The sequence below is a fragment of the Ovis canadensis genome, chromosome 20 (genome assembly GCF_042477335.2).
Source record: "Ovis canadensis isolate MfBH-ARS-UI-01 breed Bighorn chromosome 20, ARS-UI_OviCan_v2, whole genome shotgun sequence".
Taxonomy (NCBI): Eukaryota; Metazoa; Chordata; class Mammalia; order Artiodactyla; family Bovidae; genus Ovis; species Ovis canadensis.
In genome coordinates this window covers 35,115,744-35,132,272 of record NC_091264.1, presented here as the reverse complement: position 1 = coordinate 35,132,272, position 16,529 = coordinate 35,115,744, and the positions used below count along the sequence as shown (strand labels likewise).

General features: G+C 44.6%; 1 protein-coding gene across 11 annotated transcripts in view; it reads left to right on the top strand.

Moving 5' to 3' along the window:
* The window catches only part of ADGRF5 (adhesion G protein-coupled receptor F5), a 114,096-nt gene that overhangs the window by 54,605 nt on the left and 42,962 nt on the right, over positions 1–16,529 (top strand). For all 11 annotated transcript variants that reach the window (XM_069563926.1, XM_069563928.1, XM_069563919.1 and 8 more), the window contains exons 2-3: positions 2,919–3,044; positions 12,598–12,652. In XM_069563926.1, the coding sequence (XP_069420027.1) occupies positions 2,943–3,044; positions 12,598–12,652 (157 nt within the window). In that variant the 5' untranslated portion in view covers positions 2,919–2,942. The remainder of the gene's footprint in view (positions 1–2,918; positions 3,045–12,597; positions 12,653–16,529) is intronic.

Below are 16,529 nucleotides of genomic sequence, written 5' to 3'. Positions count from 1 at the left end.
CGCTGAAGAATTGATGCTTTTGAACTGCGGTGTTGGAGAAGACTCTTGAGAATCCCTTGGACTGCAAGGAGATTCAACCAGTCCATTCTAAAGGAGATCAGTCCTGGGTGTTCTTTGGAAAGACCGATGCTAAAGCTGAAACTCCAATACTTTGGCCATCTCATGCGAAGAGCTGACTCATTGGAAAAGACTCTGATGCTGGGAGGGATTGGGGGCAGGAGGAGAAGGGGATGACAGAGGATGAGATGGCTGGATGGCAACACCGACTTTATGGACATGAGTTTGGGTGAACTCCGGGAGTTGGTGATGGACAGGGAGGCCTGGCGTGCTGCAATTCATGGGGTCACAAAGAGTTGGACACAACTGAGCGACTGAACTGAACTGAATTGATTCTACATAGCTGTTATCTTTTTTCTGCATCCGGAGAACACCCCCTTCCCCATAGTGTGGTCCTTTCTATAATTGTATTTCTACAAAATAGGTCAACAGAGAAAAAGATGTCAATTTAATCAAGAACTATGTCCAAGGAAGGTGGGGGAAGTTGGGGACAGCAGAAAGCATTGGCCAGTGGCTACTATACAAAGGGACCAGACATGACCTTTTGGGGGGCAGGGTGTGACCATTTGATCATTATCATGACCAAGGAAATCCTTGCTAGCTGACAAAGGCCAGTATTAAAAAGTGATGAAAAGATGTGCAGTCAACTCCAATCCCTTTAATACCTGAGTCCCTTCCTGGCTCTCAAGTATTAAGGGAGACTCATTAACTGAAGCTACTAACCTTTCTTTCCTTGATTAACTGCTTCAAAATGGAACCAGTTAGTACAAGCAGAAAGTGGATGCCTAAAAAGATTAAATTGCCTCTGAAATACCTGATTCATCCCCCAGACAGTTGTTACCCCCAGGCTAAATCAGCCTGCTCCATACCCACCAAAGGCTACTGCTTTTCAGCAAGGAATGAGCTGCTGTGCTTTCCCTATGGTAGATGCATCTGGCCTTAAATATCTATTCCTGTATCCTAAATTGCGAAGCATTTTCCAAAAGCCATTGAGTTGCAGAATTTAAAAAATGCATTTCATTGCCAGATCTGCAAATTGGGTCAGTTTTCCAGGGCCTTATGCTTCCTTCTCTCCCACTGGGGAAGAGGAAAAGGAGGCAGCCAACAACTGGTGATTGAAACATGACCCTTGCTGGCGTGTAAGTCTTGGCTGTCTCCCCGTGTGCCAGCCTGGCCAAGTCCGCTGATGCTCGTGGCAATGCCTGGACCAATGCCTGCCCTTCCTGATGGCTGCCCTCTGGATTCTGCTGTCAGGGTGGTTCCACTGCAGTTGGCATCACTGAAGCTCTGCACGGCTTTTAATTACATTAGAGCCTCAGAAAAGTCAGTGAGAGAATTAGAGGAGGTCTAAGTATCCCCATGTCATAGACAGACAAACTGGCTTCAGAGAAGATAAATGACTTATTCAAGGATACAATTAGATTAGTTTTTTTTCCCTGTAATTTTGTTTATTTATTTAAGGCTCTGTTGGGTCTTCACTGCGGGTCAGGCTTTCCTCTAGTGCGGCGAGTGGGGCTGCTCTTTAGTTGCAGCTTACAGGCTTCCCATTGTGTGGCTTCTCTTGTTGCGGAGCCCGGGCTTCAGTAGTTGCGGCACGTGGGCTCAGTAGTTGTGGCTCCCAGGCTCTAGAGCACCGGCTCAACAGTTGTGGCCCACGGGCTTAGCTGCTCCATGCCATGTGCGATCTTCCTGGACCAGGGATCAAACCCGCGTCTCCTGCATTTGGCAGGTGGATTCTTTACCACTGAACCACCAGGGAAGCCCCAGATGCAATTAGTTTGGTTCCTACCTCCTGCCCCTTTGTCAAGTATTCTTTTCACAAAAATATGGATTTTAAAAAGTCACTAAGGAAAGAAAAGTAGTTTGTCCTGGTCCCTAGACCCATAGGATCTGGGATTATTCCATGTGATTCTCTACTTTTCAGATGCAACCGTGATTAATCTGGTCATCAAAAAAACCTTTTAATCATCACCAGCGTTGTAAAGAGATGGCAATCAAGAATCAATATATGAGATATTCTCTATTAATATTCTATGTTATATACTCTAAAAATCTCTAAAATATATCTTGTATTTTTGTGACCAGTTCCAGGATTTTTCATACTAATAGGGCATAGCCCATTAACATGGGTCTTCAAGTCAATTTAGGGGCCTCTCTGGTGCCTCAGTAGTAAAGAATCCACGGGCAATACAGGACATGTGAGTTCGATCCCTGGGTCAAGAATATCCCCTGGAGAAGGGAATGGCAACCCATTCCAGTATCCTTGCCTGGGAAATCCCATGGGCAGAGAAGCTTGGCGGGCTTTAGTCCATGGAGTTGCAGAAGAGTCAGACAGGACTCAGCGATGAAATGCACACACACAAGTCAGTTTAATGGATTGTTGCCAGGATTAAAAGAAGACATAGGGTAAGAGAAGAGAACAGAACTGAAAACATCAGAGTGTGATGCATGCAGGCAAGGAAAGTGCTGTTCTCTGAATCCTTGTGTTCATATGTACTGAACCATAAGGTTAAAAGTATTTCATACTGAGTAGTCTTTCCTCTTTCTCCTTTCTCTTTCCTCTTTTCTCTCCTTCTCTCTGTCTCTAGGAAACCTACCTAAAGATCTGCTATCTTTGTTCCATTCGCAGGTACCATCCCTGGTCTTCCCCAGCCACATTTTTCCTGACATTATCCTTTCATCATCCCAGGGTCTGGAGTGGACACTTTTTTCTACAGTTGATGCCTTTAAGCTCTTTCCCTTCTCCCCTCCACTGAAAATGCCCATTTTCAGTGTGACCTTGGAGTCAGCATTTCCTAGTCTTTTTGTAAGTTTGATAAATAAACAACTCTGTCTCTAAGCCATCTTTATTTTCATTGCAGGCAAGGCAACTCAAACTTGAAGACATGAAGTCCCCAAGGAGAACCACTTTGTGCTTTGTGATTATTGCGATTTATTCTTCCCAAGCTACACTGAGTTTGAATTTAGAGTCTATTGTTTATCATTCGGTGAGTAAATCCATGTCTGCTATATTTCCCTGTCACATGTTTTTTTCTGATTTCCTGGGAAAATAATAGACAGAAACTGGTTTACACAAATGTTCAGAGCCTTTGAGAACATGTCATAAATGGTAGGAGTGAGTGGTGGACCATAAATGGTATTCATCCGACAATAACACCCTGGGTACAGCACGTCATACTCTGGAATCAGTAGCGGTGTCAGGGGAACATTCCCCTGGCTTCCCTCCTTAATGAATTTACCACTTCCAGGCTTGGAGCTCCACCCTATGAAACTGACAGCACCATTGATAAAGCAGATTTTGAGGACAGAGGAAAATTCAAAGGAATTTATTTATTTATTTTTTAACCAGGAGCATCAGACTAAAACACATTTCAAGAGGTATTCATTTGTGTCATGTTATAATCACAGATCGATATAGTTGAAAGGGCCATGGGTGATCACCCAAGCTTTTGTAAAACAAATCAGCCAGGTCATTTTGTCCTTGGGAAGTTAATGGGAGTTTAGCTCACCCCGTTATTCCTTGTGGGAATCACTGGGATCTTCTTTCCTTAGGCTACTCCATGCACCAAAGCGGAGCTTATTACTGGTTATGAAAGCTCATGGGACAGATGTGATTCTCTCTGTGTCTCAGCTTTTTCATCTGTAAATAATGAAAATAATAGTATTGATTTGCTGATTGCTATGACTCATTGGAAAAGACTCTGATGCTGGGAGGGATCGGGGGCAGGAGGAGAAGGGGACGACAGAGGATGAGATGGCTGGATGGCATCACCAACTCGATGGACGTGAGTTTGAGTCAAGTCCGGGTGTTGGTGATGGACAGGGAGGCTCGACGTGCTGCGATTCATGGGGTCGCAAAGAGTCGGACACGACTGAGCAACTGAACTGAACTGAACTGAACTGATGAGAATTAAATTAGTTAATATTTACAAAATGCTTTAGACTAGTGCCTAACACATGTAAAAAGGCCTTATCACTGTTTGCTATTATCATTTCCCTTCTTGTATTTTTTTCTACTGACTTTTTGAAAAAGATATTTCAGTGTTACTTTGTTCAGTCTGTCACGACTGTTAGTTTTTCACTGATAGATTTTAGCATCAGAAAATGTCTTCTCTTTTCCTGGTTGGAGATTCTCAACTTTAATCCTCTGTCCTCTATTCCAATTGTCGGTTCTGTTTTTGTGTTTGCTTGATCTTTATTCTTTATTTTTTTGTGTAGCTTTTAGTATATTCCTTTGCTTTACTGGTTCTTTTATAAACAATGCATGTTTTAGATTCCTTTCTTTTAACGTGTGGAGAAGGAAATAGCAACCCACTCCAGTACTCTTGCCTGGAAAATCCCATGGACAGAGGAACCTGGTAGGCTACAGTCCATGGGGTCGCAAAGAGTCGAACACAACTGAGCGACTTCACTTTCTTTCTTTCTTTTAATCTGACTGTGACTGGGGAGTATAATTTATTTACATTTGATGTCATTTAAAATTCTTGCTCTTACTTTCAGGATTTTTTTATGGGTTTATGCATTTCCTTCCTCTTTTTCGTTTTTTGTATCTTTCTTTGTGTGACCTAGGTCTTCTCTTTTTATTTATTTCTCTCATAATTTGGGAAGTATACTTTGTGTCTCTTCTTCCAAATTGCAATATGTAGGATACAACCCTTGCAATTCTATGCAGCAGCTTGCTCTTATAAATAGAAGGTGGAAACACTACTTTTCCCGAGGATGTGCATGGTCAGTACAGAAGTCTACTTACCCCATGCATATGGGGAGAAAGCCAGAGACTGACCTGATCTTAGCGATGGGGTCAGCCTTGCCTCTGTTCCAGAGATTCCCAGCATTCCTGGCTACAGCGATGCCCTTCCACTGCGCCAGCTCTACCTTCGTGAACATCCATAACAGAGCTCCTCCATCAGCCTGGTAGACCAGGAGATCTTCCTGGATATTCCCACCACCATCCTAAAGAGCCCCACTTTCCCCCTTTAGATCTGCCTTCAAGATAATATTTTCATCCAGTTCAGAGACTGAAGACCTCCATTGAAGAGATGCCCTTGAAACTGCCTTATCAGCTTATATGGCCCTAGGTTGCCACTCAGCTACTATTGTAACAGTACACAAAGTGTAACATACAGTGATGACCTGTTAAAAAAAATGACCATTGTCACCATTTTTAACTGTGTATTTCAGTAGCTAAATATATTCACATTGTCACACAATCAATCTGCAAAACCATCTTGCAAAACTGAAACTCTGTATCCATTAAACAAAACCCCCTCAGCCCCCCACAGGACCCCAGTTCCTAGTGCTCACTGTTCTACTTTCTGACTCCATGATTTTGATGACTCTTGAGTACCTCATACAAGTGGAATCATACGGTATTTGTCTTTTTGTGACTTGCTTATTCACTTAGCGTAAAGTCCTAAAAATGTATCTGTTGTATTAATAGTATGCATCAGAATTTCCTTCCTTTCTTAAGTCTGAATAAGGATCCATTCATTGTATGTATATCCTACGATTTGTTAATCTGTTTATCCATTAAGGCACATTTGGGTTCCTCTCACCTCCTGGCTGCTGTGAACAATGCTGCTCTGAACAGGGGAGTGCAAATATAGCTAGACAGCCTTTTGAAGTGTGATTGATGATGTAGCTTCTTAAACTTCAATGTGTGCATGAATCCAGCTGGGAACCTTCTAAAGTGCAGATTTCAGCTCAGGAAGTCTGAGGGTGGGGCTCTGGGTGTTGCCTTCTGACTAGTTACTCTTGTTCCCATCTCAGTGATCACACTGGGAGCAGCAAGGCTGCAGATTCTCAATGCTGGGATCAACCCTGAGGCCAAAGCCCAGCTCAGAAATGCTCACTAACTTTGGAAATTCCATCTCATTTTTTCATCTCCCTGAACCTGTTTTCTCACATACTATGAGAAATAAATAGTGTCTCATTCTTCAGCTTCTTCAGGATTACATGTTCTCAGATCTACATGGCTTAGCATCATGACTGGCACACAGCAAATGCATAAGATTTGGTGGTTATTTTTACTATTTTGGTACAAATAAACCTGGGTTTGCATGCCCAGGAAGAAGATATTTTAACGGGATCCTTGCTGAGACAATTGAGGCAAAGATGCAAAACTGGGTGAGATCTGTGACTATTTATTTGTTTGACATCTGGCTCCCTGTTTTTTGGTGGTTTTTTTTTTTTTTTTTCACTTCTAAAAATGCCATCTCTCATTCCTGACTGTCTGTCTGCTCCCCTTTCAGGCCACTCCCCACCCTCCCATTACTTGTAAAGTTCAACAAGTGGGGCGTTTCCTGGAATCGGTGACCTTGCATCTTCTGACTGAAGCTTGGCAAACAGGAAATCCCTTCTGGGCAGAGCTGGTCATTGTCCTCCGATACCCATCTGGGTACCTTTCCATGGACAGGCAGTGGCTCTGGGTTTTCTCTGGAATCATAGTCAGCATTGGGAGACCCTGGCAGGATCTGTGTGCAGCCTCATAGTTCCCCGAACTGGGGCAACATGAGACTCAGGCAGGCAAGACTGTCCCCCTATGAGCCCAGGCCAGATGGGCACGTGGGCTGTCAGCCCTGCCAGAGACGCATCACGTTTCTCATGCTCCTTGTTTTTCAAAATGTGAGGCTTGGAACGAATGAATGACTTTTCCAGTTAGAGAGAAGAAAAGGCAGAGGGATCAGTTCTTGGCGTGACTCCAACCCCTGCCTTCTTGAAATCCAGGCCCCACGACCTAACTCTCGGTGCTTAGTCAAATCCAGGTGGCCGAGGGTCTTTGCCCCCACCAGCATCACCAGTGAACAACCCAGAGGCTTCAGTGCTTTTAGTATGTTTTCCCTCCGTCTTTTCCCAGTGATTGTTGTTCAGTCATTAAGTCATGTCTGACTTTTTGCAAGCCCATGGACTGCACTGCCTGTCCCCCACTGTCTCCTGGAGTTTGGCCATTGAATCAATGATGCTATCCAACCATCTCATCCTCTGCCGCCCTCTTCTTTAGCCTTCATACTTTCCCAGCATCAGGGTCTTTTCCAGTGAGTTGGCTCTTTGGCCAGCAGGCAGCCAAAGTATTGGAGTTTCAGCTTCAGCATCAGTCCTTCCAATGAATATCCAAGATTGATTTCCTTTAGGATTGACTGGTTTGATCTCATTGCTGTCCAACGGACTCTCAAGAGTCTTCTCCAGTACCACAATTCGAAAGCGTCAATTTTTTGGCACTCAGCCTTCTTTATGGTTCAACTCTCATATTTATACGTGACTACTGGAAAGACCATAGCTTTAACTGTACGGACCTTTGTCAGCCAAGTGATATCTTTGCTTTCTAATACACCATCTAGGTTTGTCATAGCTTTCCTTCCAAAAAAGCAAGCAACTCAGTGATTACAGGGTTTAAAATCAAAAGTCAGTTATTCTCATAAAAAGCTGTGAATCCTCACTGAACAATGGAGCCAGTAGGTGACAGCTATGTGGAATCAGCACTTAATTAGAGGTATTCCGTGAAAGTTTCAGATAATCACCATGAAGATTCAAGAAGTAGTTAAAGAGCAGAGGTTCTAAAAAACTGGCCTCCTGTCCAGGGATGTGCTTCTTAAAAAAAGCAGTTTTCTTTACCCTATCTGAGACCTGCTAAATCTGATTGGGGGAGGGAAGGGAGAGGAGTCTCATGCTCGTGAAGATTAGAAGTGCTTTACTAGAGAGGACTGAAATGTACCTTGATTTTAATCCACTGTTGCCAGTGGCAAGTCATTAATTCTCTAGCGACCCCTGGAATATGGAGGAAATGAAACCTTGGCCTGCTTCCCAAAGGTGACCTCCGGTAGTCACCTTCTCCTGGGCTGAGTCCCCCTGCAGCAAGCCCACAAAGAGTGAACAGAGAAAGCTTCCTGGTGGCTCCCCCTACCTCCCCCGAATCCCAGGGAGGATGGAGGCAGGAAGACAGCCAAAGAACCTTTCCTTCTGCCCAGGCTCAGCGCCAGAGCAGGCTCCCGGGGAAGTTGGGCAGGAACCAGCCTTATACATTGACTTTCTTATTTCTTGGTCCGTTCACATCTCGGTAGAGCTGAGATAACCTCACAACAAAGGAGGCAGAGCCTGAGCTTGCACATCCCAAACATCAGTCATCATTCCACTGTTCACGTCTTCAAGAACGTCTGTGGACTCTCAGGGCCCTTCACATTTCCTGTGGACATTAATACTAGTCGCTGAAAAGAAGGCAGGGGTGGAAGAGGCAATAGAGAAAGAGACAAAGTACTGGTTAAGAGAGACGGGGTCACCGAGAGGAATAGTTTCCCCATGCTTTCCCAGGATATCGCCTGGTAAGATGATGCTGTGCCTGTGTGGATAAGTGCAGACTTAGGAGGAAGGTTAGCTGGGTTTGAGTCCTGATTCTGCCATTTCAAGGCCGTGTGACCTTAGGCAAGTTATTTGACCTCTCCGCGCCTGTGTTTTCTCATCTGTGAAATGCAGATGATAGCAGTATCTACACCTTAGATTGTCATGAGGATAGAATAAACAAGCACACACCAAGCACTCAACAGTGCCTGGCACCGGGTGTTGAAGACGAATTATGAATTATTCTTCTTGATATCGTTAAGATGGGAGATAACTAGGAAAAAATGGCAGAGACCATGGAGGGCAAAACAAGCTCTGTCTCAGGTGGTGCTTTCTGGTAAGGGGGCAGCGGTGGTGGGGCGTGATGGGAGTTCCAGGTAAACTACACACCCTGGAGGCGGGGGTTATCTGGCTCCTCTACTGAGACTTAAAGGAAGTTTGGGTTGGGAAACTCATCGCAGGAAAACTCACTTGGAGGCAGGGATGAGCTAGGAGCCCCATATCAGGTCAAGGTGAGGTTATAAGCTACAGAGCTGGCAGTGAGCCCAGCAGCAAAGCCAGTCAATGTCAGTTCCTAAAGAAGCCCATGTTGACAGTAGATGCGCTTTATGGAGATGAAGCAAGTGGTTTATGTAGTCGGGGGGCAGGGGGTGGTCTGTGTGAATGGTGCCCCCAGACAGTGTGATGCCGTGTCCCAGAACAGCACTTACTATGTCACTAAAGCTATTCTAGTGTTCTACATTGATTAATCATTTGCTCCTCACACCAGCCTCATGAGGCAAACTATTTGTATCTGTATACTACAGGTGAGGACTGAGGAACAGAAAGGTTAAGTAACTTGCTCAAGGTCACACAGCCATTTATGGAAGAGCTAGGATTTGAAGCAATGTCTGCAGAGTACTTAACTCTTAACTATCATACTGTCAGTTCAGTTCAGTCGCTCAGTCGTGTCCGACTCTTTGCGACCCAATGAATCGCAGCACGCCAGGCCTCCCTGTCCATCACCAACACCCGGAGTTCACTCAGACTCACGTCCATCAAGTCAGTGATGCCATCCAGCCATCTCACCCTCTGTCGTCCCCTTCTCCTCCTGCCCCCAATCCCTCCCAGCATCAGAGTCTTTTCCAATGAGTCAACTCTTCGCATGAGGTGGACAAAGTACTGGAGTTTCAGCTTTAGCATCATTCCTTCCAAAGAAATCCCAGGGTTGATCTCCTTCAGAATGGACTGGTTGGATCTCCTTGCAGTCCAGGGGACTCTCAAGAGTCTTCTCCAACACCACAGTTCAAAAGCATCAATTCTTCGGCACTCAGCCTTCTTCACAGTCCAACTCTCACATCCATACATGACCACAGTAATAACCATAGCCTTCACTAGACGGACCTTAGTCGGCAAAGTAATGTCTCTGCTTTTGAATATGCTGTCTAGGTTGGTCATAACTTTTCTTCCAAGGAGTAAGCATCTTTTAATTTCATGGCTGCAGTCACCATCTGCAGTGATTTTGGAGCCCAAAAAATGAAGTCTGACACTGTTTCCACTGTTTCCCCATCTATTTCCCATGAAGTGATGGGACTGGAGACCATGATCTTTGTTTTCTGAATGTTGAGCTTTAAGCCAACTTTTTCACTCTCCTCTTTCACTTTCATCAAGAGGCTTTTTAGCTCCTCTTCACTTTCTGCCATAAGGTTGGTGTCATCTGCATATCTGAGCTTATTGAGATTTCTCCCGGCAATCTGGATTCCAGCTTGTGTTTCTTCCAGTCCAGCGTTTCTCATGATGTACTCTGCATAGAAGTTAAATAAGCAGGGTGACAATATACAGCCTTGGCATACTCCTTTTCCTATTTGGAACCAGTCTGTTGTTCCATGTCCAGTTCTAACTGTTGCTTTCTGGCCTGCATACAGATTTCTCAAGAGGCAGTTCAGGTGGTCTGGTATTCCCATCTCTTTCAGAATTTTCCACAGTTTATTGTGATCCACACAGTCAACGGCTTTGGCATAGTCAATAAAGCAGAAATAGATGTTTTTCTGGAACTCTCTTGCTTTTTCCATGATCCAGTGGATGTTGGCAATTTGATCTCTGGTTCCTCTGCCTTTTCTAAAACCAGCTTGAACATCAGGGAGTTCACGGTTCACGTATTGCTGAAGCCTGGCTTGGAGAATTTTGAGCATTACTTTACTAGCATGTGAGATGAATGCAATTGTGCGGTAGTTTCAGCATTCTTTGGCATTGCCTTTCTTTGGAATTGGAATGAAAACTGACCTTTTCCAGTCCTGTGGCCACTGCTGAGTTTTCCAAATTTGCTGACATATTCAGCGCAGCACTCTCACAGCATCATCTTTCAGGATTTGAAATAGCTCAACTGGAATTCCATCACCTCCACTAGCTTTGTTCGTAGTGATGCTTTCTAAGGCCCACTTGACTTCACATTCCAAGATGTCTGGCTCTAGATTAGTGATCACATCACCATGATTATCTGGGTCGTGAAGATCTTTTTTGTACAGTTCTCCTGTGTATTCTTGCCACCTCTTCTTAATATCTTCTGCTTCTGTTAGGTCCAGACCATTCCTGTCCTTTATTGAGCCCATCTTTGCATGAAATGTTCCCTTGGTATCTCTAATTTTCTTGAAGAGATCTCTAGTCTTTACCATTCTCTTGTTTTCCTCTATTTCTTTGCATTGATTGCTGAGGAAGGCTTTCTTATCTCTTCTTGCTATTCTTTGGAACTCTGCATTCAGATGCCTTTATCCTTCCTTTTCTCCTTTGCTTTCCACCTCTCTTCTTTTCACAGCTATTTGTAAGGCCTCCCCAGACAGCCATTTTGCTTTTTTGCATTTCTTTTCCATGGGGATGGTCTTGATCCCTGTCTCCTGCACAATGCCACGAACCTCATTCCATAGTTCATCAGGCACTCTATCTATCAGATCTAGGCCCTTAAATCTATTTCTCACTTCCACTGTATAATCATAAGAGATTTGATTTAGGTCATACCTAAATGGTCTAGCGGTTTATCCTACTTTCTTCAATTTAAGTCTGAATTTGGCAATAAGGAGTTCATGATCTGAGCCACAGTCAGCTCCTGGTCTTGTTTTTATTGACTGTAAAGAGCTCTCCATCTTTGGCTGCAAAGAATATAATCAATCTGATTTCGGTGTTGACCATCTGGTGATGTCCATGTGTAGAGTCTTCTCTTGTGTTGTGGAAGAGGGTGTTTGCTATGACCAGTGCATTTTCTTGGCAAAACTCTATTAGTCTTTGCCCTGCTTCATTCCACATTCCAAGGCCAAATTTGCCTGTTACTCCTAGTGTTTCTTGACTTCCTACTTTTGCATTCCAGTCCCCTATAATGAAAAGAACATCTTTTTGGGGTGTTAGTTCTAAAAGGTCTTGTAGGTCTTCATAAAACCATTCAACTTCAGCTTCTTCAGTGTTACTGGTTGGGGCATAGACTTGGATAACTGTGATAGTGAATGGTTTGCCTTGGAGACGAACATGCTATATGATATAACTAATGTTTTTGAGAGCTTAGTATATTCCACATTGCAGTTGGCTTAATTCTCATAACAATTCTCTGAGGTCGGCACTATTATTCCATTTTACAGAAACAAAAACAGGCTCAAAGAGACTAAATAACTTCTTCAAGGTCGCAGGCGAGTAAGGGGCACAGCTCTTTAGCCTAGCAGTCTGGCTCTAGAGCTGGGTCTCAAAGCCCTTGACCCAAAAAGCAACCATAAAACCATCTAGGAGTAAAAGGGCTTGAGAAGCAGAAAATAACTTCTAAGCATGCATCACCTAAATAGTCCCAAGGCTGAGGGAGTGCAGAAGAGAGGTTGTGAGACTCGTCTGAAGTGCCGCCCGAATGACTCAGGATTCAAGCCCCAGTGCAACAGAGTGCAGCATAATTTATATTTCTTGACAGGCCTCAAGCTGCAGGAACCTATCTGAGAGACTCAGATAGGCTGATTTCTTCCACTTCTGGATCTAGTGACTGGTCTATAAAAAGTCAATGCCAAGGTCATATCCCAGAAGCCAATCCATTGCATTCCCTACCCTCCCATTGCTGGTGGCCCGCCATTCACAGGGCACGAGGTATTGGCCCAGAGCCGTAGCCCTATGCTCAGCTTGAACATTCCTGGGCCTGTGAGCAGAAAACCATCATGAAAAGACATTGCTAACACTCACTGACTATTTTCTAAAATGTTCTTTCAGCTTCTCCATGAACATGAGCTAATGGAGGAGGACCCAGTAAGACCAAAACGAGCTGGTATGTAAACATTTCCTTGACCATCTTTTCTAGTAAGTCCCATCAAACAGCATGTGTTGTAACTTTTTGAAACACTGGGATCTACATGATTTGGTCTCCAAGCACCCCAGGATTCAATTTCTAGAAGTAACTGCGAAGGCACTCCATTCTCTGTCAAATGACATTAAAGGGATCTTAAACACCTTCTATCCAAGTGTCCTGTCCCATCACCGCTCCTCAGATCCCAAAGGTTACCCCATGGCCCTTCCCCCAGCAGCCCTGTAGCACCACCAAAAAGCCTGCTTCTCTTCTCTCAACCCAGTAGCCTTGCCTCTTTTCTTTTTCCTTTTTCTTTTAATCTTGGCTCCTCTCACTCCTCACTTAATCTCATGGATCAATTTAACCATTAGACCCAAGTCCTCCTCTGTTTCCCATTCCAATTTCCTCACTAAATTCCAAAGAAGAGGTCTGAGAAACACAGGGCTCTGCCTTTTGGAGGGTTGGGGGCAGGTGAGAGCTGTGAACACCTGCATGATGAGCCTCAGTGTCCCCTCCCCCATGGGAGAACTGGGGCAGGTGGTTCTGTCTGGAGGCTGCATTTTCCAAGGATCAGATCCTCCTTCCATCACAACAATCTTATGATAGCATCAACCAGATGCTGTCATTTCCCTGCATAAATCCAATCATCCTCTCACATATCTCTGTATCTGCGAGAGTCACAGAGTCAGCATCCCACCCACCACGCCCCCTTTGCTTGTCTGGGGAATCAATTCATATGGATTCGTGTCTTGGAAGCTCTTCCATCAATTTCCCCAGACAAGGAGGGCTGTTTTCCTGGGTTCTCATTATCCATGACACATCCTCATGGCCCAACATCTATCCCAATGCATTGCAATTCTTTAGCTTCCTGTTTGCCACTCCCAGGAGACATGAGCCCCCTTGAACCCTCTTCCTCTCTGTAGCTTGGCCAGTAGCCCAATGTCTCAACAGACCAGTGAACAAATAAAGAGAAGGCGTGTCTCTGTCATAGCCACTTGTGTGAATTCAGAGGCTGTGTCCCTTTTCGCTAGGAGTCTGCTGGCTTTGTGGCTAGACCAACCATCTAGAAACTTCTTAACTTGTAGCACGGTGGTGAAATCGTGACTTGATCTGTTCAATCTTGTGGTAGGAAAGAGACATTAGACTGCCAGAGCGAGCAAGCTTGCCCAGAGCGCAGGATAGAGGTATCTGGTAGACCCTTCATCGGCTATAACCAGGTCAGACTTACCCAGTGCCTGAAAGGAGAATTCGACCACATTGTTAATAAACTATCAAAAAGCTCACCAAAAGTTTATACTGTTGTTCTTCTCGCCTTCCCTTCCCTTCCTTCCCTTTCTTTTCTGTTTTAGCCTGGTTTTATATCCCTGTGGGATTCTCACTCACCCTCCTCCTTGCTTTCCCTGAAGTGATCCACAGCAGGGGTCTCCAGCCTCCAGGATCTAATGCCTGATGATCTGAGGTGGAGCTGATGTAACAATAATAAAAATCAAGAAAAAAAGTGAAAGTGTTAGCTGTTCAGTCGTGTCCAACTCTTTGTGAACCCATGGACTGTAAACACTCAGGCTCCTCTGTCCTTGGGATTCTCCAGGCAAGAAGATTGGAGTGGGGTGCCATTCCCTTCTCCAGAGGATCTTTCCAACCCAGGGAGTGAAGCCAGATGTCCTGCTTTGCAGACAGATTCTTTACCATCTGAGCCATCAGGGAGGTCAAGTGTACAATAAATGTAATGTGCTTGAATCATTCCAAAACCAGCCCCCCCCCCCACCCCAGTCCATGGAAAAATTGTCTTCCAAGAAGCCGATCCCTGGTGCCAAATAGGGTGGGGACCACTGGTCTACAGCGCAGACTGTATTTCCTGTGCTTTAAAACAAGTATCATCATCTCTACTCCATCCCCGACAACCCCTTGAACCCTCCCATCCCCATGACAGCAACAGGGCCAACGAGGTCCCCAGTCAAATATTTTGAAAGACTTCTCTTCCTAAAATCAAACCACCTGTGTTGAGTCCCAGCTTCCTCAGGGATGGTTGGTGACCCCCACAGCTGGAAAAGTAACATCTTCCTGCACTTCCCAACTATTCGTGACCCTTGGTGACAGCCTGCGAGGTCAGCTGTCAGGGAGGAAACCACTTCCACGTCTAGGAATTTGACATTCCACAGTTTTTCCAGACACGCTTTCATTAAAAAACGATCATGGCAATGATAAATCACCATGAGATGTTTTCTGTTTTTTAAAATATGTGGTCCTGTGTGCTCTTGGGCCTCTGGAGTCATTTTGGAAGTGTTAATGACTCAGCTCATCACCTGCAACAGATGGTTTGGCTTTGGTACTTTTACAAATCACTGAAGCAAGAACTGATCATAGAAAGTCCCAGGCACTAGGTCACGGACACTCAGGATGTAAGCTGCAGTTAAGAGCATCGCACCCCAGGAAAACTAGGAAAGCAACAGGAATGTTAAATCCAACAAGGGCCACACAGAAATGTCTGTGTTCTGGAGCCTTAATACCAAACAGAGGCAAACAGAGGTTTCAGGAGAAAAAATTCTTAAAATAAATTTTCTTTTGAGGCACTGGACCAAATATTTAGAGCTTTAGGTTTTGAGATAGAAATCACCTTTCAAGAGAGGATCAATACTCGCATTTTTTCTGAGCTATAGACTTCTTCCTCTATCACCTATTATGTATCAAAAATCTATCACACATACCCAAACCCACATATAGATACATACACACAAATATATGCATGCTTCGTCACTCAGTCGTGTCCAACTCTTTGCAATCCCATGGACTGTAGCTCACCAGGCTCCTCTGTCCGTGGAGTTTCCCAGGCAGGATTACTGGAGCAGGTTACTTTTCCTACTCCAGGGGATCTTCCTGACCCAGGGAATGAAACTGCATCTCTTGTGTCTCTTGAATCGTCAGACAGATTCTTTACCAACTGCGCCACCTTGGAAACCCACATACAAATATCCAAATATATTATTACTATACAGGCATTGAGAGAATTAAATAATATTTAGTACATATTGTTCAATATTAATAGCATCATCTAGAGGGTACTTGTTTTGTTTGTTTTAATGTTTTTTTAATTAAAACAAATTTAATTGATTTTTAATAAAAAAAAATGTTGTGTCTGAAAGAGCCCAAACTATACACTTGGTGCAGAGAAGATTTCATATAGCTCCTGAAGGCAGAAGGAAGGATGTCGTGACATTAGCATTTTAGGAAAACTCTTTCGAAACTCTGTTAAGGAAGAGCCTGCACAAAAACCCAGAGGCCAGAGACAAGAATAGGGTAATACTTCCTGTTAGAGCAGAGTGGTTCCTGGGGAGCAAGAGAGAAAAAAGCACTGGTCAGAGTATTCAGAATTCTGCCTCAGTTCCACCAGGACCTGGATTCCATTCCAGCTGAGAGGCTCGCAGAGAGAGAACTGGCGGAAGCCAACGGAAGTGAAAATTTGCCAGGTGGTTATGGCTGAAGGAATTAGGTGAAGTCAGCGCTGGGAGACCAGCAAGGATGCTCAGCAGTGCTGACCGTCATGGGCCAGGTCTCCGGAGTGACCTACGAAAGGGACAGAGGGAACACTTGTGAAAGACATTTTGAGAAATGAGTCAAAAGGACGTGGGGACAGGCTTGGCATAGGGGCAGCAGGGAATACACAGACCTGGGTAACCGGGAAGGTGGAGGCTATAAGCAGAAGCCGGAGCTGGAATGAAAATCTTATTTTGGAAACATGCCAGTCAGCTGGAAACTTAGTCTTTATGGCACTCTTCTCAGGGGATTGAAAGCAGAAGTTTCTTGGAACTTCCCTGGGGGACTAGCGGTTAGGGCTTCGTGCTTCCACTGCAGGGAGCGTGGG